General features: G+C 42.5%; 1 protein-coding gene across 5 annotated transcripts in view; it reads left to right on the plus strand.

Annotated features, from left to right (window-relative positions):
* Positions 1–23774, plus strand: part of FAM168B (family with sequence similarity 168 member B) — a 33017-nt gene that overhangs the window by 1805 nt on the left and 7438 nt on the right. For 4 of the 5 annotated variants that reach the window (XM_032479247.1, XM_032479250.1, XM_032479249.1 and 1 more), the window contains exons 2-3: positions 5513–5593; positions 13153–13236. In XM_032479247.1, coding sequence (XP_032335138.1) covers positions 5524–5593; positions 13153–13236 — 154 coding nt within the window. In that variant the 5' untranslated portion in view covers positions 5513–5523. The remainder of the gene's footprint in view (positions 1–5512; positions 5594–13152; positions 13237–23774) is intronic. The other variant, XM_032479251.1, reaches the window with a different exon arrangement.

A 23774-nucleotide genomic window follows, 5' to 3' on the forward strand; every position in this document is an offset into this window, starting at 1 on the left:
GTTTTCCTGGATCAGTTGAGAGCAATTTTAAAACGACGGTCCACCAGTGTAATAGAGTTAATAGTTACTTTCCTCATGTCTGTGTTCCACGTTGTGTCTGTATCTTTGCAGTCTCTCCAATTGTTCTGTGCAGAAAAATAATGAATTTCCACCAGTAGATTGCAAACCTTGATAGTGAAGGTAGAGTTTGGGGAGTTGAGAATTTTATCCTATTATATGCAGACGTTACTGAGAATTTCCAGTGCTGATTGTGCTAAAGGGAATTCTATCTTGTAAATTGCTGTCTCTGAGAGAGCCCCTTGACATGAGTTTTGTTGATACGAAACACCAGTATACAAGGTCTTTCAAGTTTTAGAATTACTGTTTTGTGTGGGAACTTTGTTTAGGTCATGGTATGTTTTGAAAGTAGTACAGTGAGGGGTCTTAAACATACTTTTCTTCTGATTGTTACTGAATTTTCAAATTGAGAAATTTTTGCTGTCATCTTTTTTTATAGTTTATTTTTTAAAACTTTTTTTGAGTTATAGTCATTTTACAATGTTATGTTAAATTCCAGTGTAGAACACAATTTTTGTTATACATGAACATATATATATATTAATTGTCACACTTTTTTTCGCTGTGAGCTACCGTAAGATCTTGTATGTATTTCCCTGTGCTGTACAGTAATAATCTTGCTATCATCTTTTTTAAAGATGAATCTTGAGATTAATCTATTTTGCTGCAGGGGTCAAATTGCCCATAGAAATTCTGACATTTGAGTCATTACAAATGGGAAAGTTAAAAAAAAAAGTCATGCCCAAAGTCATGTCCTCTGGATCCAGCCTTGGAATTGGGATCCTTGGCCCACACCAGATCAGACCTGGAAATTGGTGGTTTCTGGGTGGCCAGTGGCACTAGAATCCCAGGTAGACTGGTGATAGTGGGTTTTTCCCTTATTTTTTCATTATTTAAAAAGTGTGACAATACAGCATACCCAACATCTCAGTGTAACAATTATTAGCATTTTGCTGTAGTTTCCCTTTTTTGTAGAAATATTTTTAAGTTACAGACATCATGCTTTTTTTACCCAAATGGTTTAATATGGACTTCAAAAACCTTACATAACAAAAATGCTGTTATCATACAGAACAGAATTAATAGTTGTTTAATGCCATTTGATACCTACCTAGCCTGTATTCAGTTGTATCCCCCAAAATCCTTAAAATATCTTTTTACAGGTTTTTCCATCTAAATCAGGACCCAGACAAAAGCCTCCTTTGGCCTTTATGTCAAATTTTGTCTTAATCTAGAATGCTCCTCCCCACCCTTCACCTTTTTCCAGACCACTGACTTCCTGAAGAAGCTGGGTCTCTTGGCCTTTAGAATACATCCTTTTGGCTTTGCGTGATTGCCTCATGGTGTTCAGCGAATGCCTCCAACTCCTGTCTCTTCCCGTCACCTGGGAGTTAGCTGAATAGGCTCCAATGGCTTCAGATTTTAATGTTTGGTGGCAGCATGCCTCAAATGATGCAGGGTAACACCTCATAGGAGGATGCTACAATAAGTAATGTGACTCTTGGTGTTGTTAAGATTGGTCAGTGAGTTCAGCTTTCATATCCACTAATCAGTAAACAGATGTATTTCAACAATTCCAAATTAGATTTTAAATAAATATCTCAACTGGATATTTATTTCTATGAAGAGTTCTGTATTTTCTGTTTTCAGTTGTTCTTTTGTTAAAGAACATTCAGAAGACATTTATGAGCTCTCTGTCTGCCAAGTGCTAGTGAGATGCAGGGGCCAGGGCCGAGTAAGGCATTTTTCCCTGCCCTGAAGGCTCACAACCTGGGGGGAGTCTCATCATTTTAACAAGTGACTTAAGAAGCTGTTTGACATTAGTTCACAGACCTTGTGCAAGCCCTTTTGTTGAATTGGAGAGGAAACTGCAGCATTTTCTTTGATTAATCCTGTTTTTTTTTAACCTATAATTTTTAATTCATTAAGAGTTTTTAATCACTTCAGGACATACATATTAACCTCTTGGGAAGTATAAATGCTTTTAGGAAATACAACTTCTTGGTTGTTTGGAACTTAACGGTATTCAGAATTCAAACGCAACTCTCCATTTTTTTAGTGGCAGATAGAGGATTGTGTTACTGGTTTAGACTATAGGTCAGGTCATTAAAGGACAGCCTTCAGTGCTTCGTTTGAGTTGTCTACAATTTTTGGCTGTTATTAATAATGCTGTTACAAACATTAATGTACAAGCCTTTGTGTGGATGTATGTTTTCACTTCTCTCAGGTGTATACCTAGGAGTGGAAGTGCTAGGTCAAATGATAACTCCTGTGTTTAACTGCTGTGCTGTTCATTGGCTTCATTGCCCCCCAAGTGACATCTGCTGCTCAGCCCCATGTTTAAGGGTCTCCACGTGATGGTTCCAGCTTAACCTGTGTCCGCACTGCTGTCTTTGCTGATTCCCTACATTAGCCTAAGCTCCAAATAAGCCCAGTTGCACCGTGTCCCTAAAGCACATCTTGCATTTTCTAATTTTTCTGGCTTTTCAAGGTCCTGTCTGTTGTTTAGGGCTTATTGAAAATACCACCTCTGTAATCCAAAATTTTCCTGACCATTCCTCTCCTCTATTGAATTTTTGCTTTCCCCACTCAACCCTCAGAATACTTAATCCTTTATGGCTCTTAACGCTCTTTTGCGCTGGTTGATGATTTTTCATGTCTTTTGTCTTATACACCTGTGTTGTCCAGTACAGTAGCCATCACCTATGTGTGACTTTAATTAAAATGAAAGTTAAACTAAAATGCCGTTCCTTGAAATGTGCTAGCCACGTTTGTGTTCAGTAGCCATTAGCGGCTCCTGTATGTGAACAGAGCAGACGTACATTTCCCTCTTCACAGAAAGTCCTGTTGGACAGCACTTTTCTCTTTTGTAAACTCAGAACAGGGATTGTGACTTGCTTTTTTTTCTCTGTGGCCTTTGCATAGTGCTTTTCTTTTTTTATAGGATAGTCAATTACAATATGTCAGTTTCTGGTGTGCTTTTCTCATCTTGAATTCAGTTATGAAAGTGAAATTAGATCCTGCACAGAATAGAGTTGTGGGAAGTTTTCACTTCCCTAGAGCTGATAGTTGAACCAGAGAAGGAGGTGAAATGTGTGAAGGCCTCCACAATGCTTATGTTGTAGATCCACCAAGAATGGGTTAAAAGTGCATGGTAATAGGATTGGCAGTTGCCAGTTTATTCTTAGACTGGGGTAAAATGCACGGTTGATTCCTGCCTATGTGCTCTGCCTTCCTGTCCTTGTTTCTCTCTAGTCTATTCCGTAGATCTTTATTGCCCAAGGCGGCAGCCTCTAGCCACTTGTCACTATTTAAATTGAAATTGAGATTAAATAAAACTAAAAAGTCAGATCCTAGCCACATTTTTCAGGTGCTCAGTAGATACGTGTAGCTGATGGGGCCATATTGGACAGCACAGATGGAGAACATCTTCTTTGTTGTAGAAAATACTGTTGGAGAGCACTGATGTACACTTCTCTCTGACCTGTCCTTGGGGATGTCATGGCAAGTTTGTCATCTGCCTTTTGGCTTGGAAGTTAAATTAGACAGTTACTTAGGTGATGCATATTGCAATCACTGATATCCCCACTTTATTTCTAATTTAGACGAGAGCCAGTTACAAAGGCTAAGGACTTGACCTAGTATATTTTTTGTGTGTACTGAGCTGCTTGGTTGTGAATATTCTAAATGAGGCAGGTGAGTCGAAAAATTTTAAGTGGTTTGTTTTTGTATTTTGTCTTGGTAATGGAATGTGATACCTGGAGTGTTTTGAGGTGCATGTGTATTTTAGAAAGTGAGCAGGTAATTGCACCTTTTTTTGATGCCAGACATTGTTGGTGTTGGAGGTACAGCAATCAGTTCCAGTTCCCTGCCTGCCTGGGGCTACGTTCTAGCAGGGGGATGTAGTGGGGAAAGCAGACACTAAAGGCAAAAGGCAAATACGTGTACATTTTATGTTTTTATTTCTATTTTTCAAATAGACTTTGTATTTTAGAGCAGTTTTTGGTTCACAGCAAAACTGGGCAGAAAGTGCAGAGTTCCTGTATACCTGTTACCCTGCCTTGTTATTTTGATTTTTCAGTTTAAGATCCCCCTTAATCCTTACTACCACATAACTCACTGCTGACTCACTAGTTGAGGAATACTGAATAGTCTTAATTAAGTTCACACTTTAAGAATATATGGGGCGATAAAATTCAGAGGAAGGCATAAAATCAGGGTTGGATCTGTGCAAGTTCTTGAACTTTTCAGGAAAACAAGATTAGGAATTATAGAACACTGAATGGGTTAATAGAGTTGCTGGGCTGTAGCTAATTTCTTATTAGGAGATATACACATACTTGACGTAAGTTATTTCTGAAATAGGGAAAAGTACAAAAAGGACACTAAATCACCCCATTTAGAGACAATGTCTGTTCATGTGTGTATTTCCTCCCAGACTTTGTGCTGGAGGTGCACCTGCCTATACGAGTAGGCGCAAATGTGGGATCACACTGTATAATGCAGCATTGTACCCCCCTTTTTTCCCACTTAACGTTATATCAATCTTACATTTTTAAACGCTTTTTAAAACAGCTGCACGATATTTTATGCTCTGCCTAGGTCTAGTTTACTTAACTGTTCTCTGTTATAAGGACATTACTTGCAGATATTTTTTCACTGTTTTAAGCAGGGACATAGAGAACACTTTTTTTTCCTTGGCTTCTAATGGACTGAAGAGAGTTGTGAAGGAAAGTTTACAGCATCCCAGTGGACATCCATTAAGACTTTTGGCATTCCTTTATTGTTCTCTGTTGGCAGCAGCATGAAATGCCTTGTTTTATATTGGACTAGAGAAAGAACTTTTGCTACCTGCTTTTTTTTCTTTTTTAATTGAAGTATAGTTGATTTACAATGTTGTGTTGGTTTCTGGTGTACAGTAAAGTGATTATGTTATACATGTGTATACATTTTCTTTTTTTAACTATTTTAGTATTTTATTAATTATTTAATTACTATTTTTTAATTTTGGTAGGGGAGGGTAATTAGGTTTATTTATTTTTAGAGGAGGTACTGGGGATTGAACCCAGGACCTCATGCATGCTAAGCTTGCACTCTACCACTTGAGCTATACCCTCCCCCCTACATTTACTTTTCCATTGTCAGCTATTGCAAGATATTGAATATGGTTCCCTGTGCTACGCACCTTGTTGTTTAACTTTTTTATATATAGTAGTTTATATCTGCTAATCCCAACCTCCTAATTTACCCCGCCCCCCCCTTCCCCTTTGGTAACCATGAGTTTGTTTTCTATGTCTGTGAGTCTGTTTCTGTTTTGCAAATAAATTCATTTGTGTCATATTTTGGATTCCATATATAAGTGATCTCACACGCTATCTACTCTTTTGAGACTGATGATGGAGAAAAACCTGAGAACAAAGGTGCTTGACTAAATCATTTTTGTTTTCCTTTTTAGTTCTTGAAATCATGAATCCTGTTTATAGCCCGGGATCGTCTGGGGTTCCCTATGCAAATGCCAAAGGAATTGGTTATCCAGGTAAGCAAGGAAAATTTTGTTTCCATCGTTGAACTTTGAACATGTGGTGAATTTCCACGTCACTAGGAATGTTTTCGATGGGCAGACCCAGCTCAACTGGCTTAGATAAGAAAATGTGTTGGTTCATGGAATTGAAAAATCAAGAGCTAGGACTCTCTTTGGTCAAAGCTTGATCTGGTGGCTCCGAGGGTGGGGACCAGGGTCTGGTTTCACTACCTCCCGGGCTCAGCTTCACTTCCCCCGTTTTGCCTCAGTGTTGGTCACAGGTCACACTCCTCCCCATTGTGGTCTGTGTGGTGTTCAGCCCCTCCCTTGACTGTGAGCCTCTGTATCTCCGCTGTGCAGGAAAGCCCCACAGGCTACTTGTTGTCTGTTCAGACCAGCCCTGGGGTTTGTTCTGATGGGACTCAGCTTCCACCCTGGGCCAGGAAGAGGGGGTCTGCTGATTAATTTGGGCCCGAGCCACATTCCCCATCCTTACTGAAGTCCTCTAGTCAGACATGGGCTGTGATGAAGCAGGTGAAGCAAAATTTGGGGGAATGGGAGCTGGTGGTCAAAAACAGCAAGTGGTTGTCCTAATTGGTACTTGAAACGAGGAATAATTATTTGTAATGTGGCAGACTTATTGTGAGTTTTGATAATACGGTGGAAAGTCAGAGATTGCTGCCGCTAAATATGGAAGTGACACAGCCGTGAGCCGATGTACCTGTCCTGGGGCATTTATTTGTCGGTTTTAACAACTGAACCTAAACCTTAGGCTCTTGTAAGGCTGGCAGTTGGAGTGGAACCCCTCATCAATCTGATTCCTCCAGAGGGTGATACTCTCAGTGAAGAGGCAGACTAAGCCATCCATTCACTGGTTCCCCAGGGAAGTTCTCTTTGCTTGGGTTCTGGGGAAGGGAGAAGTCTTTTTGGAGAATTTGTAACCATTCAGGGATGTTTCAGGCTCTACTTTGAATCACTTGAACTTCCCAGGGGGTTCATAGATTGAGAAACTAATATAAAAAATAGTCTCTAGCCCGCATTACACAATGGATCACCTGACAGCAGCCAGTGGAAAACTGCAGGTGTTCTCAGTCCACGTTGCCTGGGTTTCCCACTAAGTTCTCCCTGTTAACAATTCAGAATTATTATAAAACGCTGTGATGTTGTTCGTCACATCTGAGTCACCAGTCATGACAGGCCGCAGGAACATCAAGTGGAAACCACATCACACAAACATGTTTAGAATCGTTGAGATATAAAAGACAGAGTCAGAACGAAAGAAACCAGCTGGAACTTCAGTGGGGGAAAAAAAAGGCAGGTGAACAAAATTCAGGTTAAATTGCAAGTAAAACACTGCTTAAGAGAGGACCAGAATGCAACGTAAAGAAAGGGGGAAAGAGACCAATCAAGAGATGGAGGTGTTAGGATGAGAAGATTTGGGGAGAATTTAAAGCTCCAGAAGGACTAAGTAGAGAGACCAGAAGGAAAGGAGTGAGGGAGTGCTCCAGAATTGATAAATGTAATTTACTGGTCATTAACACCAGTTTAAACAGCGCTAAACAGCTGGAGAGAATCCTGTTGTAGAGCTGGAGCCGGGGAAATAGGCAGATTGCGTTAGCATTACCTGGTGGTCTGTGTAGTAAAACATCGCCTGCCTGTCACACTCCGGTTCTGGGCAAGGCTGTGAGGATACTGAGACACGGCATCAGTTTTATTCCTGTTCTTTGGTTGGTGAGAAGCAGGGATTGACAAACTTATAGGAAGTTCCAGGATAGTGTATATTTTAGACTTTGTGGGCTACACTGTCTCTGTCTTAATTACTCAGCTCTGCTTTTTCAGCACAAAAAGGTGATACTTTCAGTGAAGCTGAAGACAGACAGTGGGCTCCATTTGTCCTGTGGCCTGGTTTGCTGACCTCTGGTCAAGGAAAGTGGGGTCAAACACTTTTTAAGGATTTTTTTGTCTTGAAATTACATTTAAAAGAAAATTTCTATAACTTTTAAGTTGTCTAAAATTTTGTAATTTCTTCTTATTTTTCCATTTCTTTATACCTATCTTGCCTTTTTTTGGTTTTGTTTTTTGTATTTCAGTCTCCTTGACTTTCATTAAACTCTGAATCAGCAAGAGTTCAGGGCAGGAACTAGTAACCACTCTAGGTATTTTGAATGGGACAGAGGTTTAATTAGGGAACTAATTAATCTGCGGAATTTTGAGGTTAGGATAACTTCATTGCCCAAAACTAACAAAACCTTACAAGGAAGGAAAGTGTTTTTATACCATTTTATACTCTCACCAGCAAATGCAGAGGCTTGTCCATAGCTTTCTAAAATTTACATTCGGTGGGGGAAAAGGAACATTTCCCAACAACTTTGTTTTATTTGTAGGAGTGTGGTAACTGGCATCCAGTCAGCCCTTCATAGCTGTGGATTTGGGGTACTGTGTCCTGGAACTGGTACCCCAGGGTACGGAGGGATGGCAGTAATTGGGTTCACATGTACCATCTTACTGTTGTTTTCTAATTGATAGCACCTGGTTTTTGGTTTACTTCTTTTTTTTTGATTAACCAAATATTTTTCATTGAAATTTTCCTTCTGTTAATTTAAACAAATCCTTTTACTATTTTAGTGATGACTTTAAAGGTGACATTTTTTGCCCCCATCTTCTTTTTGTGTGTTGTTTGCATGCCTGAAGACATTACTTTTTTTGTGTGTGTTGTGTGTGCACCCAATGGTATTTTTATTAATGTACAACACATTTATTATTTTCATTGCTTTCTGTATTTATATATTTCTGGGATCATTCTCCTTTTATTGGGACAGGTCTGTTTAGTTTTTCTTTTCTTTTTTAAAATATATTATTTAACTATATTATTTATCTGCTAGCAGTGAATTTGGTTTTTGTTTGTGAAAATGTTTTTATTTTGCTTTCATTTTTGGAGCGTAGTTTTGCTGAATGTATTGGTTTCCTGTAGCTGCTATTATAACCAATTGCCACGAAGTTGGTGGCTTAAAAACCACAGAAATTTCTTCTCTCACAGTTATGGAAGCCAGAAGGCCAAAATCAGGGTGTAAGCAGAGCCTCACACCCCTGGAGGCTCACGGGGAGAGCCCCTCCCTGCCTCTCGAAGCACTCCTTGACGTGCTCCTCGTTTGTGTGTGCTGTACACGGACACTTGGCGTTGCGCTCAGGGCCCCCTGAGTAATCCATGATGGTCTTGTCTCAAGATCCTTAATTTATGTCTGCAAAGACCCTTTTCCCAAGTAGGTAACATTGCAGGTTCCAGGGACTTGATGTGGTATCTTCTGGGGGCCCTTCCCTTTTTGCCTGCCACCCTGAGTGCACACTTTCAGGTGGGCAAGCACTGCCTCTCAGCACTTTAAAGGTCATTTGCATTGTCTTCTGGGGTCTGTCATAATTATGTTTGTGTCTTTGAAGTTAGTATATCCCTTCTCCACACCCCCACCTCCTGCTTCTAAAATACCTTTGTGTTTACTATGAAATGACTGGCTGTGATTTTCTTCGTGTTTATCTTGCCTGGGGCGCACAGAGCTGCTTGACCCTGGGTTGATTTATTCCAGCAATAGCATTTGCTCTTTAAATCCTTTTTTATATCTCTTTCTCTCTTCTCCCCCTGGGACTCCATTTATAAGTATGTTAGACCATTTCACTTTGTCTTGTGTCTTTTGTATCCTTTTTAATATTTTCCATTTTTTTCTCTGAGCTTTTTTTTTTAATGTTTAGGTCATTCCTTTTTTCAAAAAAATTTTGTTGACGTATAGTTGATTTATAATGTGTTAATTTTAGGTGTTCAGTGAGCATTAATATGGGTATTTTGTACTGATCTGCTTTCATTTCACTAATCCTGCTAAATAACTCTGCTCTATTTGCCATAAAACCCATGTATTGAGTTGAATCTTTTCATCTACTCTGCCTTCTGTTTTCTCCAACATTCTACTCACAGTTATTTTAAATACCTTGTAGGCTGACTGTAGTCTCTGGATCACCTGTGGTCTGTTTCTATGATCAATTTATCTTTTTCTTTTGTTTTTCACCGTTACAGTCCTGTCTCTTGCCAAGTCTAGTGTTTTTTTTTTCATTGAATGTAATACGCGGTGTATTAAAAATTAGAGGTGATCCAGTTGAGGTCTTCCTTTGTTAGGCGGATAGCATGTTGCTTGACCTTTTTTTCTCCAGGTTTATTGAGGTATGATTGATAAAAATTGTATATATTTAGGTTATACAATATGTTTTCTTTTTTTAAGGTGTGAGTGATGATTTAACATGTGTATATATTGTGAAATGATTACTGCAGTTGAATATCTCCAGACACCATCCCGTGGGAGATTAGAGTTTCCACATATATTTTGAAGGGAACAAACATGCAGTCATATCATGTTCCCAGGCCAGCTGCATCCGTACATTCTGGTTTCTTCATCACACAAAGGGTAATGGACACTGGGTGAAATAAGGGTGCACACAGGCAGCGTGGTGCTGAGGCTCCCCTCCCCGTCACCGCTTCCACCCCCCAGGTCCTTCACAGGGGTTATCCTCCCCAGCAACTTCTGCTCCCCTAATTCCACCCACTGTCCACTACCCTTTGTGTAACAAAGAAGAAATCAGAGTGTATGGACGTAGCAGGCCTGGGGACATGATATGACTGTATGTTTGTGTCCCTCTGAAATACATGTGGAAATTCCAACCCCCCACGTGATGGTACCTGGAGATCCTCACGCAGGCCGGCTCGTGGGGCGCTGTGGGCCGGCGCGGGCACGGGGAGGCGGCCTCCTTGGGCAGGAGAGGCCCCGGCAGCCCACGCAGCCCTCCCGGCTGAACAGCAGGTTGTCTTCTGCAACAGATGCCGGTGGCGGTGTTCACTTCGCTTTGTCACCTTAATGTATTCTAGGAGTCGTTCCCTGTCAGCTCACAGAGGTTTGCCTTGCCTTCATTTATATCTTACATAATACTGCTGCATAACCCTCCGTCTTGTGGGGTTTCCAGGGTTTTACTCCACCAGTTCTTTGGGTGCATATGTTTGAAGTACTGTGCTGTTCCAGTCATGCTGCAGTTCATGTTGATTGCGTTTGTGGAAATCATCTTCAGGGTGGATTCCCGGAGGTAGGATTGCCAGGTGAGAGTGAAAATGCAGATGTGATTTTGAAGGTACTGCCTTTTCCCCTTCTGTGGGAGTCTGGCTGTGCGGTACTGCACAAGGAGTGTGTGAGACTGTCTTTTCCCCCACAGCCTTGCCAGTAAAGTACATTGTCGGCTTTTGGCTTTTTGCCAGCCTGATGTTAGACGTGGTAGTTGGCAGTTCTGTCTGTTTGTCTGTATTGATTTTTTTTTCTACTGGGTTTTTTTTTTTTAGTTTTAAGGGTTATTTATGTATTAAGTAACCCTTAAAACTAAATAATTTGCAAGCATATCTTTCATAAAAAGCTAAGTCTTTTTAACTTAGCTAATAGTATCCTTTATTGTCCTGAAGGTTTTGTCATCATGAAGTGATCAGTCTCATAAAAGTGGTTAAGGTAGGGGTCACTTCGAATCTCTTGCACAAGGGGAGTCTGGGCAGTGTGAGTTCTGCTTTCCAGCACCCCCTGTGGGCCAGAGTGGTGGAGGAGGCAGTCCATGGTCCTCCCTGAGGGGCATTTTCAGGAGGACAGGACCATGACCAGGAAGATTGATGGGAACAGGAAGGGATGGTGGTTCTTGACCTTGGAACCCTTCAGGTTAGAATTTTTTGGAAGGATCAAGAAACAAAAGATGCTGATGCTACAGCCAAGACCAGTTAAAGCAGAATATTTGTGAGAGTCCTGGGAGGGAATCCCCAGGCTTCCCGTAGGGGTTGTGAGGTCAGGGACCCGAGCTGAGGCCCTGGTCAGGGTGGTGGCAGTGCCAGTGGATTTGGCTGAGAGGCTGAGGGAAGAGAAGGAACAGAGGACATCCTGTTGCTGGTGGTTAATTGTGCTGTTTGAAATACTTGTTCTGTGTGTTTTCTGTTTTGTTTTAGAGCGTGTTAACTCATGGTTAGGATGAAGGTTAGGATAGGAAAGGCCAAGCACATATGAGAGAATGTTCCAGGAGCCCTCAGACACAGGGCAAGCACAGGCGGAGACCACTCCCCCTGAGAAGTTACTGGTAGACTTAACGGGGAGAGAGAAGAGAATGTGGATTTTTGAGGGAATTGTGGCAGAGGCCTGTAGGATGTGATCTAGGTCAGTGGTGTTTCACACTTTTTTCTAAACAATGAAACCTTTGAAAGAAATTCTGAGTGGTTCCCTTGCACCTGAGGGGGAGTTGCGGGCAGACCCCGGAGCCTGCTCGGCCTTCCTCTGCTCCCAGTTGAGGCCTCCAAGACATCGACTGCTCGGGGGCATAGGATACAGGTTGAAGACCACTGTCCTGGCCTTCAGATGGGCATTTTAGGTCTGATTCAAGCTGAATCTGTCCTCGATGTCCAAAATGAGCGAACCTGGTAAGCATTTGACTCCACTCACTGTTCTCTGACCAAGTAGGGCAGACGGGAGAGTGACAGTCCAGGAAGGAGACCCCCGCTGGCCTCTGCTGAGGTACAGGGGGTCACAGGGGGTCGCTTCTGAGAGAGAGGAAAGCAGCTCTGAAGCAGAGGACTTCCGTGTGAGATGGGCGCTGGGTGCTTCCAGGTAGGGCTCCTGCCTGCGAGGGGCCCCAAGCCTGCAGGGCAGCTGGGGCGGGAGGGCGGCCTTGGGAGGTAAGTTCAGGCCTGAGGAGCTCTTGCCTGTGACGTGTCCTTAGTGCTCTGCAGGTGACATCTTGCTCCCAGAGTCTCCTCCATACATTGTCTTTTGAAGACTTCTGTTCTAGTCCAGCTTCATTTACGAGCGAGAGGAGAGGAGAGGAGTGACAGCTTCTCACAACTAGTGTGTGTCAGTAGTGAAGATGGCACCCCGGGTCACCCTCGGGGGCTCTGTGCCCCTGCATGCACAGAGGCTCTGAGGCCCCCTGCCACCTGGGTGGGGCAGGCTGGGCTGCGGCCCGGGGCCGGTACAGGGCCTCGCGGCCAGGATTTTGACTGTCGTATTACTGTCTTATTTGATGTTTCTGCTGTGGTCGTGTGATGTGTGAGTGGTTGTGATTTAGTCTTGTATTCCTCATGTGTAGTGATAAAGATCAGGTTGTTTGCAGGTGGGCTGTGAGGTTGGATTTTTCCCAGTTGATGTGCCTGTGGTACGGGTTAGAGACCCTTTATCACGGGAAGCTCTTAACACTCTTACTACTTTTCCTAAGTAATAAGTCACATGATTAGAATCTAGAATAAAACGGCCAGAAGTATTGGGAGTTTTCTGACTCCAGTTTGGGTGTGGTTCCCCCCCCTTTTTTTTTTTGCATTCTAATTCAGTTTCTGTCAAATTTCAGTTGAAAAAATCTGTAAGCATTTACTCATGGGTGTAAGGGTCTTGGTTGTGATTGTGACCCATCACAGCCCTGGGGAGAGGAGACAGCTGGAGGCGGCGGGAACCACCAGGTATGGGAGCCCTGGGTGTACAGCGTGTTCCTCCTTCAAGTGACGACATCCCCTTGTTCTGTGTTTTCTCCAGCTGGTTTCCCCATGGGCTACGCCACCGCGGCTCCTGCCTACTCCCCCAACATGTACCCTGGAGCGAATCCTACCTTCCAGACAGGTATGCGGGCCGCACGTGCTGGGTGGCTAGAGCGCTTTGTCCGTGTGGCCTTGGGGGGAAGGTGGAGGGGGTGGATTTTGAGAAGACTGGATGTAGAATTAGCATTTGGGGCTGAATTGATTTCTTGGTTCATAAGATTAGTCTTCTTGGTAAGTGCAATAAAAGCTTAATCTTTACTGCACAGAAAGCTTTGTGTGTTGTATTTCTGACGCCCTTCCACAACCCATGTCTCCGTCCTAATCACAGTTACAGGTAACAGCTGTGCCAGGTCGCGTATGTATTTATGAGAAACTAAAGATCATCTTGCCGTGTTGGTAGGTACAGTCTCCATGTTGCTGACGTTTTTAGTAATTCAGCGCTTTGATTATGGTTTTAAAAGAAGGTCTTATTTTCTAGGTAAGGTGCGTGAGAATATCCTCAGATTTTAGAAATCAGCGGTACAGTTGGAAGTGAAATTTGTTTGGGTCTGAACCTTGTAAAGATAGTCTGTTTGGTGGGACTTCCCTCTGTGAGCCCGCGTGTTGGTGTTGGCTCATTGCAGGCTTTGTTCACCCAGAAAGGACTCTGTGATTCTGCTACGGCAGCTGAGGGCTCAACCTCGTGGGTCTGCTGGGCTGCTTCTGCGTCCCTGGGAACCCCTGGTCTCACGTGGTTAACTTGACAGGAGAGGAGACGGCAGCAGTGTCCTTCCCCTGAGTTCTTCCAGTTCGGTAATGAGAGAATCCTCCCTTCCTTCCATGAGCCTGCTCTCTGCTCGCTCTCTGACCGCCTTTGCTCGCCCTGAGCCTCTCACCCAGAGGAAGGCCTTCTCGGCTTGGTCTTCCTGCTCCCGTGCTTTCTCCTGGAGTTCCTGATTCTTGCCCTTGCACCTGAGTAACGCTCCCAGAACGAGGTTTCTGGCGACTGTAAGACCCAGGGAAGTCAGCAGCCTGAACTTGAAATCCCCAGCTCTTTCCACATCGGCCTATTCTTTTTGAACACGTTTGGCTTTGTTTTTGCGTGGCTAGTGTTTGTTCTCTTTCTCTCCCAGCCCGACTGAGTACCTGTGCCTGTTGTTAGGGTCTGTTACGGAGTACTCCTCCCTCTGCCTCTTTCTCCATCTTTGCTTCCTGCAGCACCAGATTTGCAGACAAAGCTGATGTGTAGTATCGGGGTGTATACGTTGAGTCTGGCTCTTAAAGCACTTTTGTGGTCCTAACATTGCTTGTATCTTAGTTGTGACGTAGAGAGGGTTCAGAGAGCCGTGTGATGAGCTGTCATGCCTTTTGCTGAAAGATCCCATCACTCAGAATCTGGAATTGGAGGTGGTGTTTGTTTTGTCCTCGTGAATGAGCGCAGTAGGCTGTGCACGCGTGCAACCAGGGTGGCCTGGCCTGTTTTTGGAATCAGAGCAATATATTGCAAAGAGTTTAGGCAGTAGCGTTAGCTAGTTGTGGCTCAAATCCTGACTCACTTCTGAGAAAGTCATTTCATTTTCGGCATTTGTTTAATGAATCAGTGTCTCCCTCAGCTGTGGGGATTCCAGCCCAGGCACAGCCGCACTCCGGGGCACTGAGGCTGCACGCGCAGGCTTCCCCTCTTCTGCCCCTGCTTACAGTCAGGAGTGTCTGGAGCTGAGATGTGCATTGATCACCTGAAATCATCAAGAAAACATTCAGTTCTTTGTAAGCTGTATGTAAGAGGTAATTTAGATATTACATCGGCCTGTATTTTTAGAAGATGTAAATGTCAGTAAGGGTGATGAAGTGGCGTCTGTGGTTGCTGTCTTGCAAGGCTGGGTGGTGGATAAATTGGGGAAACTTTTTTGGGGGACAGTTTGGCAGTACAGCAGAAGGGAGCTTAAAAGTGAGAATAATTAGCTATGTAAATATTTATGTACATGTGCAGATCTTGTGAAGTGATGGTTTGATTAAACTGTTGGTTTATTTCAGTGTTTAACTGGTCTTGCTGCTTGTTTATGAAGGATCTTTAATAAGTGAAAACGCTTTATGGTACCATTTTTTTCTTTTTAAACTTAGAATTATGTCCATGAAATAAGCCTCCAGGTTTGTTTAAAAATTAAGCATCCCTTTGTGGCAGCACACAGGAGAGAAGGGTGTTAGAAAATTAGCAGTTTGTGGGGTCATGGGCTCTGTTTCTCTCTCTCCCTTAAAGGTTTACACGCACACAGTTTAAAGATTCCTTCACTCCCTCCCCAGCCCTGTTCCTGTGACCTCGTGAGCATCGTTCCCCGCTGTGAATATGCAGCTACTTTCTTCTGAATCTCCTTGATTTTTTAGACTTCTGTAACCATATCGTTCATTAAATCCTCAGCTCTCCCCACCTCAGGTTTGGGGTCTCTTCCTAGCGTTTTATGCCACATGACGTAGGTGTTCGCGCTTTCTTTCCTCGGTGCCTTATTTCTGAAGCCCTCTCCTCCCTTGGCCGCACTGCCTATGCTCTGGGCCCGACTCTGCAGGTGGTTCTGCTCCGTCATCCCAGGGAGTTCCTTCCTCTTCCTTCCACTCCATCCCTTGTCTCCTTTCTTGTTTCACACTCTGGTTTTAGTGGAGGATTGTTTTCTGTAATCTCCCAGGAGAGTATGGGAGAGTCACTATTTGGAGATATTTGTGTCTGAGAACATTTTCTTATGCACTCACTCATCATTATTAGTTGGTCTGGATATAGAGTTCTAGGCTGGCAGTTATTTCCCCTCAGAATTTTGAGGACATTGCTTAATTGTTTGCCAGTTTCCATTGTTGCTGCCAAGAACGTTGACACCTTTCTGATGCTTGGCTGAGTGAGCTGAGCTTCTCTTTGGTCTCCAGGTTCTGAAATTTCAGGATGTTGTGTTTTGGCGCAGGTCTCTTCCTCCTCACACATACTTTGTTTCTGAATTTCAAATTTTTCTAAATAAATGTCTAATACTTGGAAAATTATTGTATGAAATCTGTGCGGTATGCAGTACTTAGGGGAAAAAATAATCTGATCCAATGTGAAAAGCTTCTGGCACCTCATAATTAGCTCTGAGAGCTGTGGCCTGTGTGAGAGTCCTGCCGGGGAGGGAGTCAGCCTGCCGTGACGCTGACGTGCTGGTGGGAATGGAGGGAAAGAGGCTGTCATTGTGTGTTGTCCGTCTGCATCCACATGAATGGTCCACACAAATGGAGCGAAAATCTGGAAAGCTATTACTGTTTTTGAAAGACCAAGCAATGAACGTATGTGGTTTTGTATTGTGAACGGTTGGCAAATCTAAAAATCACTTCACGAATGCATTGTCTGTTTTGGATACTATGAAATGTGTGTGTACGTGTGTATTTATTTAGGTTTGTAGATTCCTGTTGAGATGCTCTGGTGTGAGACGATGGGTCTAGTGCTATATACAAGAAAAAGGAAGGTGCTGAGCCCGCACTTAGTTTTTAACTGACCGGGAGACACGTCTGCTTTCCTTGAAATTGATTTGTTTTCAGTGTTGGATAGAAAGTGATCTGCTTTATCACACTTGTACAAAAAAATCTTTATCAATATTTGTGCCTATACAAAGATAATTTTCTGGTGAGTATTAGGACATAGCTCACAGTTATGAGAATAAGCAGTAAGATAGTATGTATTAAAAGTCATTGGTATAATTAGTAAAAATAGTGGGTGACTGTTTTTCCAATGTATAGAGAAGCTGAAAAAAATTCACAGTGAACATCTGCATATGGACTGCCAAAATTCCACAGTTAAACTTTTTAGAAGTCAGCTTTTAAAATCAAACATTTTACTTGTATCACATGTATATCCCTCCAACCATCGTTCAGTCCATCATATTTTGATGTGTTCCAAAGTAAGTTGTGCCTCAAAAAACTAAAAATAGACTTACCATATGACCCAGCAATCCCACTCCTGGGCATATGTCCAGAGGGAACTCTAATTCAAAAAGATACATGCACCCCAACATTCATAGCAGCACTATTTACAATAGCCAAGACATGGAAGCAACCTAAGTGTCCATCAACAAGCTGTGGTGTGTTTATACAATGGAATACTACTCAGCAATAAAAAAGAATAAAATAATGCCATTTGCAGCAACAAGGAAAGACCTAGAGATCATTATTCTGAATAAAGTAAGCCAGAAAAAGAAAGAAAAATACCATATGATATCACTCAAATGTGGAATCTAAAAAAAAAAAGGACACTATGAACTCATCTACAAAACAGAAGTAGACTTGCAGACATAGTAAACAATCTTAATGGTTACCAGGGAAGAGGTTGGGAAGGGATAAATTTGGGAGTTTGAGATTTACAAATGGTAGCCAGTATACATAGAAATAGATTTTAAAAAAAATTTCTTGTGTATAGCACAGGGAACTGTGTTCAATATCTTGTAACCTTTAGTGAAAAATATGAAAATGAATACATGTATGTATATATATGCATGACTGGGACATTGTGCTGTATACCAGAAATAGACACATTGTAACTGACTATACTTCAATTAAAAAAAAATTAAGTTGTGGACATCAGTACACATCACCCCATTTACTCCAGTGTGCATATTGTTAATATTTGTTTACAGTTCTTTTTTGGGGTTTATTTTAGGTGAACTTTACATATGTGACATGCACACATCTAAAATTTACCATTCATTGCCTTCTGACAAATGCATGCACGTGGTAGCTTCTTGGAGCCACCTCTTTATCTTCAGCAAAGGGTACAGATGAGGCAGGTGTCGTACAGACAGCTGAGATGATTGAGACCTCGTGCCAGCTGCAGGGATTTCTGCACCAGTAGGTCTCTGGCCTCCGTTAGAAGAAAAGCTCGCTGCCTCAGGTTGGCCTGTCGTTGACTGCAGTCAAGGGCTCTACCTTTTTTCAGAGGAGATGCGGTGGGCTGAAGGAGTGCTTCTCTCTGGAGGGGTGTATGCCTCGCTCTCCCTAACTTTGGTTTCGCACTGTGTTCTTAAAAGCCTGTTCAGGTCGACAGCTTCCATCATCTCTTCAGTCTAAGCTCAGGGCTCTTCGTGCAGTTTGAACTGTGACGCAGTGGTTGTGGACTTTCTTATTAGGAATACTGGTGGGGGGTTTAGAGGTTCCACTTTCTCCCAAATTTTTCTTCAGGTCATGAATGCGTTGCCTTTGTGTTTTCACTTCCTCAAACAGCTTCTCTGTTTTCTTCTCTTTTTGTGAATTCGGTTTATCATATAGAAGAACCGTGACTTTCTGTAGAGCATTGGCTGTGCGTGTGGAACGGCGGCATATATTTACCTTATTTGTCCTTCCAGCCGGTGCCCAGCTGCCAGGTCTCTTTCAGGTTGGATTGCTGAAGAGCCCCGCCTCCCTGGCTTCGGCAAGATGTTATGTCTCTCAGTGGGGTCCCACCCACTTCCCCGTCCCTTCAGCCGGTGCGTGACTCTGGTTTCCAGGGAGATTTTCTGGCTGGCTCTCTCAGTTGTGTGTCACCATCTATAGACATTAGAATTTTTTTCACCATATTTACTATAAAGATTTCCAAATACACAGAAAAATTGAGAGGACAGCGTAGTGAATGCCCACAGCACCCAGCCCCAGCGTCATCAGTTACCATGTTGCCGTATATGCTTTACCTGCCATATAAAGATGAGGGTGTGTTTGTTTTATTGTTTGTTTTTGTTTTCTTGCTGAACCAGTTTAGAGCTGAGCCTTTGTGGCTCCTGTCCTGTGGACTTCAGCGTGGCTCTTTACATAACGTAATGAGGACGTTTTTCTCCTTAGCGAGATACTCATGAGAAACAGTAATTCCCTCACTTTGTTTAACAGATCATATGTAAATTTGCCCGGTTGTCCCAAAAATTAAAAAAAATTGAAAACAGAATCTATTCAAAATTTACGTGTTGAATTTGTTTATAAAGTTGAATTCATTATGTCTTTTGTCTCTTGTAATCCATGACTCGACCTAACCTTTTTTAAACACTTTGAAGGCTTTTAATTATGAGAAATTTCAGGTAGGGATACACACAAGTACACAGCACCATGATGCCCACTCACACATAACTAGCCTTAGCAGTTACCAGCTTATAGCCGATCCGTTTGATCTGTGCTCCAGCCACTTTCCCCTGTAGTATTTTGAAGCTAATCTCAGACATCATCTTCATCAGTTTTTCAGTATTACCTTTAAAAAACAATTTAAAAATACATGCTGTCACACCTGAACAATAACAGTAATTCTTTAGTACTATCGGTATTTATATTTCCACTTGTTTCCTCCTTGTCACGGATGGTTTTTAATTGTTCAGCGAAGAAAGGGGTCCTTGTTGCTATGTTCTTTTTACCCACATGAAACTGACTAGGACCGGAAATTCTGAATGTGATTTTCAAGTTTGAAGTCTAGCACTTGTTCTCAAAATACGCTCATTCTATGAGTATTTTGAATATCTGACAGTTTTATAAAAAGACTAATATCTTTTGATGTGAGTTTAGTGACTCCTGCGAGGATCTGTTTTAATCAGGCCAGCATGGCCACCCTTAGCAGGATTCCCTGGTGAGTTAACCCATCCATGCCACTGCTGCAGTGTTCTGAGAAGTGGGGGGAGGGTGGCTGGGGAGGAGGGAGCTGTCCCGAAAGGTACTTTGCCTTCATCCACAGGCTTCCCTTTTTGAGACAGCCCGGCTCCTGCTTTAGCCAGCCAGGACCAGCTGAGTGCTGCTCTATTGGTGGTCTCTTTCCTTGTGATTTTCCCCCGAAGTCAGCACCTTGTCTACAGGGCTGGCCCCAAGCATGTCGTGTGATGTTGGTGATGAATAGTCACTCTGCTCTGGTGCAGTGCTCCCATCGCTGTGACTTGTCACAAGTATGGCCACCGGGCACCAACGCTTCCTATTCTCTGTTGAAGCCAGTCATTTGTGGGGAAATAGGAGCTGCATCAAGCTTCTCCTGGGAGTATCAAAGCATGGTTAGAAATGGATGACTTTCCTGTTACCTTTTTCTTTATAATTAAAGAAAATATTTTACTACCTTATTGTGGTATAATTGGTGTACAATTAAATGCATGTATTTAAAGCTTTAATTTGATGAGTTTTTTTTAACATGTATATACCCATGACGCCCTCGCTTTCCTTGTCTGTCCCTCTTCTAAGACTCTTTAGACTAGCGCAGCACCCAGGGAGGAGGAGTTTTTACCTGCTCCTGTCTTTAGAGTTGCTTTTCCAAATCCCAGCTGAGAGTCTGTTTACTCTCCTGTCTTTTAGCTCGGCACTGGAATTGAAATTTGGTGTGTGGTTTTACTTACATAACAATTAATGAATTTCAAAATAACGTAGGGAAACGTGGTAAGAATGTGTATTGGTGCAGCCACTGTGGAAAACAGTATGGAGGTCCCTTAAAAAACTAAAAATAGAGCTACCATATGATCCTGCAGTCTCTCTCCTGACTATATATCCAGAAGAGATGAAAACTCTAATTTGAAAATATACGTGCACCCCAGTGTTCATAGCGCAATTTACGGTAGCCAAGACATGGAAACAACCCAAGTGCCCATCAACAGATGATTGGCTTAAAAAGGTGTGGCGTATATATACAATGGAGTATTCCTCAGCCATAAAAAATGCTACCCTTTGCAGCAGTCTGGATGGACCTAGAGATTATCATATTGATGAGGTAGACAAACATTATATACTACTTATATATGGGATCTAAAAAATAATACAAATGAAAATGTATACAAATCAGAAACAGACACAGAAACAAATTTATGGTTACCAAAGGGGAAGGGAGAGGGATAAATTAGGAGTATGGGATTAACAGATACAAACTACTGTACATAAAGTAGATGAACAACAAGGACCTACTCTATAGCACAGGGAACTATCTTGCAATAACCTGTAATGGAAAATAATCTGAGAAAAAACCCCATATGTATTCATATATAGTAGAATCACTTCATTCTCACCCTGAAACTAACACAGTATTGTAAATCTACTATACTTCAATTAAAAAAAAATCCGAAATTTTAAAATATAAAAATAATACTGGGGAACCTAGGAGATTTTCTTTTATGTTTTTCTCCTTAAAACAGAAAGTGGCTGAGCTTGGAAATTACCTGGTAGGGGCAAAGGAGTCCAGGCTCGATGTGGCCAGGTCTGGGTTTGTCTGAGCACTGCTCTTCTGTACAGGACTGTGTGACTTTGGGCTTTAGCACCTGTATCAGCGTCTTCCTCATGAACGCCACAAGGGGCATTCTGGGGAGTAAAGGAGAAAGCATTAAGGTCATAATTAAGGTCTTGGTGAACCCAGGGACACGAGGTGCGTGGCGGCTCTGACTAGGATCTCCAGGACTGACTTGGTCCCTTGGAGGAAAGGGCAGCTTCTTTCTTGTGGTTTAAAAAAAACGTGTATATCCTGGGAGTCATTCATTCTCTTTTTCTCTTTTAAATTAAAAACAAAATACACGTACATTGCTAAACACAGTCCAGTAAAGTGGTTTAAAATTTCTAACGTTTAATTTTTTTAGTACTCAGTTCATTTTTAAATTTGAGGTATAATTTATGCAGAAGACCCACATATTAATGTTGAGTTGGATGGATTTTGACAGTTGTCACACACATGTTGCCACCACCTGTAACACAAAAGCGAGCACTTCCATTGTCCCAGGCTTTCCTTCCGCCCTCTCCAAGCCGTCACTCCCGCTACCCCAGATTTCCGTCACCACAGCTGGCTTTACTTGTGAGGGGCTGAAGATGAGCTCCTGCGGTGTGTGCTCTGTGTCCGGGCCTGGTCTGAGATTCATCCAGGTTTTTTCCTTTTTACTGAGTAGTATTTATACGGATGTGTCATGATTTACCCGTTTTCCTGTTGATAAAGATTTGAATTATTTCCCATTTTTTGGCTCTTATGAATAAGACTGGTGAACGTTTTTTACAGGTCTGATTGTGGGCACCTGTTTTCATTCTTCTAGGGACAATATCTAGGAATGAATGGTTGGGCCCTGTGGGAAGTGCATCTGCAGATTTATGGAAGCTGGACTGTTCCACGGGCCCCTCACGTGAGCGCACCTCCGTGTCAGCAGTGGTAGTGAATGACAAGTGATTTCTCAGACTTTTTTAGGAGGCAGTTTTATTGAGGTATAATTTACATACAAGTCATTCTTACAAGTGGAGTTGGCTGTGTTTAGCCCGATGTGCACAGATGAGTGGCAGTGCCACCATCAGGTAACTCCATTCCCCCTAGTGGTACCCTCCCGCCCGCTGGCCCCCCGGCACCCCTGGCTGGTTTCCTGCCACTGTAGATGAGGTCGGTCTTTCCTGGAGCTTCATACCGGTGGACCTAGCCTTGTTACTGTGTCTGACTTCTTTCGCATGTTGTATTTTTTTGAGATTTTCCCCATGTTATATGTATTTGCAGTTCTGACCTTTGGTTGTTGAGCAGTATTTTGTTGCGTGGATGTACCACAGTTTGCTGGTGGACATTTAGTCATTATGAGTAAAGCTGCTGTGAACATACATTTCAGAGACCCTCCCTCTCCCTCCCCAGAGAATAAACTGTTCTCGCTTGGGATGGGGGTCAGGAAGGGGAGCCGAGTGCCTTACCGCTCACCAGACAGCCTCTCAGCCGCTCCTTCAGGTCAGAGCCCTTCCTCAGCTCCTGGAAACAAGCGCTGCCAGTCTCCACGTCCCGGGGAGGGCTTTCCTGCCGTCAGGCTGCTGCTTGGCCCTCTTCACTGCTGGCTGAGAGCATAGCTGTTTTGAGTCTGCTCAGTCACTTTCCAGTTCTGCTTTTAGGTTCCAAAATGTTCTTCTGTCTTGATCTGTGTGGCTTTGTATCTTTTTACTATATTAATCTGCTTTATTGTCATTTTGGGTGGGGACAAAGGCAAATATATGTGTTCAACCAGCTATTTTAGACCCAGAAGTCTTTTTACCGCGGCCCTGGTGTTTGACAAGCTTTTCCTTTTCTTCTTGCTGAATGAACAACACTGATGAGCATGCTTACAGCTGAGCCTTTGTTCAAATCCATGCTTATTTCTCTTACTGTTTTTTCTTGAAGTATAGTTGATATACAGTATTATGAAAGTTACAGGTGTACAATAGTCATTCACAAGTTTCAAAGGTTACACTCCATTTATAGTTACTATAAAATGTTGGTTATATTCCCTGTGTTGTACAGCACATCCTTATAGCTTATTTTATACATAATAGTTTGTGTCTTTTAATCCTGCACGCGTATATTGTCCCTCCAACCTTTCCCTCCGCACTGGTACCCACTTGTTTGTTTTCTGTATCTGTGAGTCTGCTTCTTTTTTCTTATAATCACTAGTTTGTTGTATTTTTCAGATCCCACATGTAAATGACATCCTACAGTATTTGTCTTTCTCTTTCTGACTTATTTCACTTAGCATAATACCTTTCAAGTGCATCCATGTTGCTGCAAATGGCGAAATTTTCTTTCTTAAGGCTGAGTAATTTTACATTGTATATACCACATCTTCTTTATCCACTCATCTGTTGATGGGCACCTCGGTTGCTTCAACATCTTGGCTATTATAAATAATGCTGCTGTGAACATTAGGGCGCATGAAGCTTTTTGAATTAGCATTTTTGTTC

Source organism: Camelus ferus, chromosome 5, assembly GCF_009834535.1.
Source record: "Camelus ferus isolate YT-003-E chromosome 5, BCGSAC_Cfer_1.0, whole genome shotgun sequence".
Lineage (NCBI taxonomy): Eukaryota > Metazoa > Chordata > Mammalia > Artiodactyla > Camelidae > Camelus > Camelus ferus.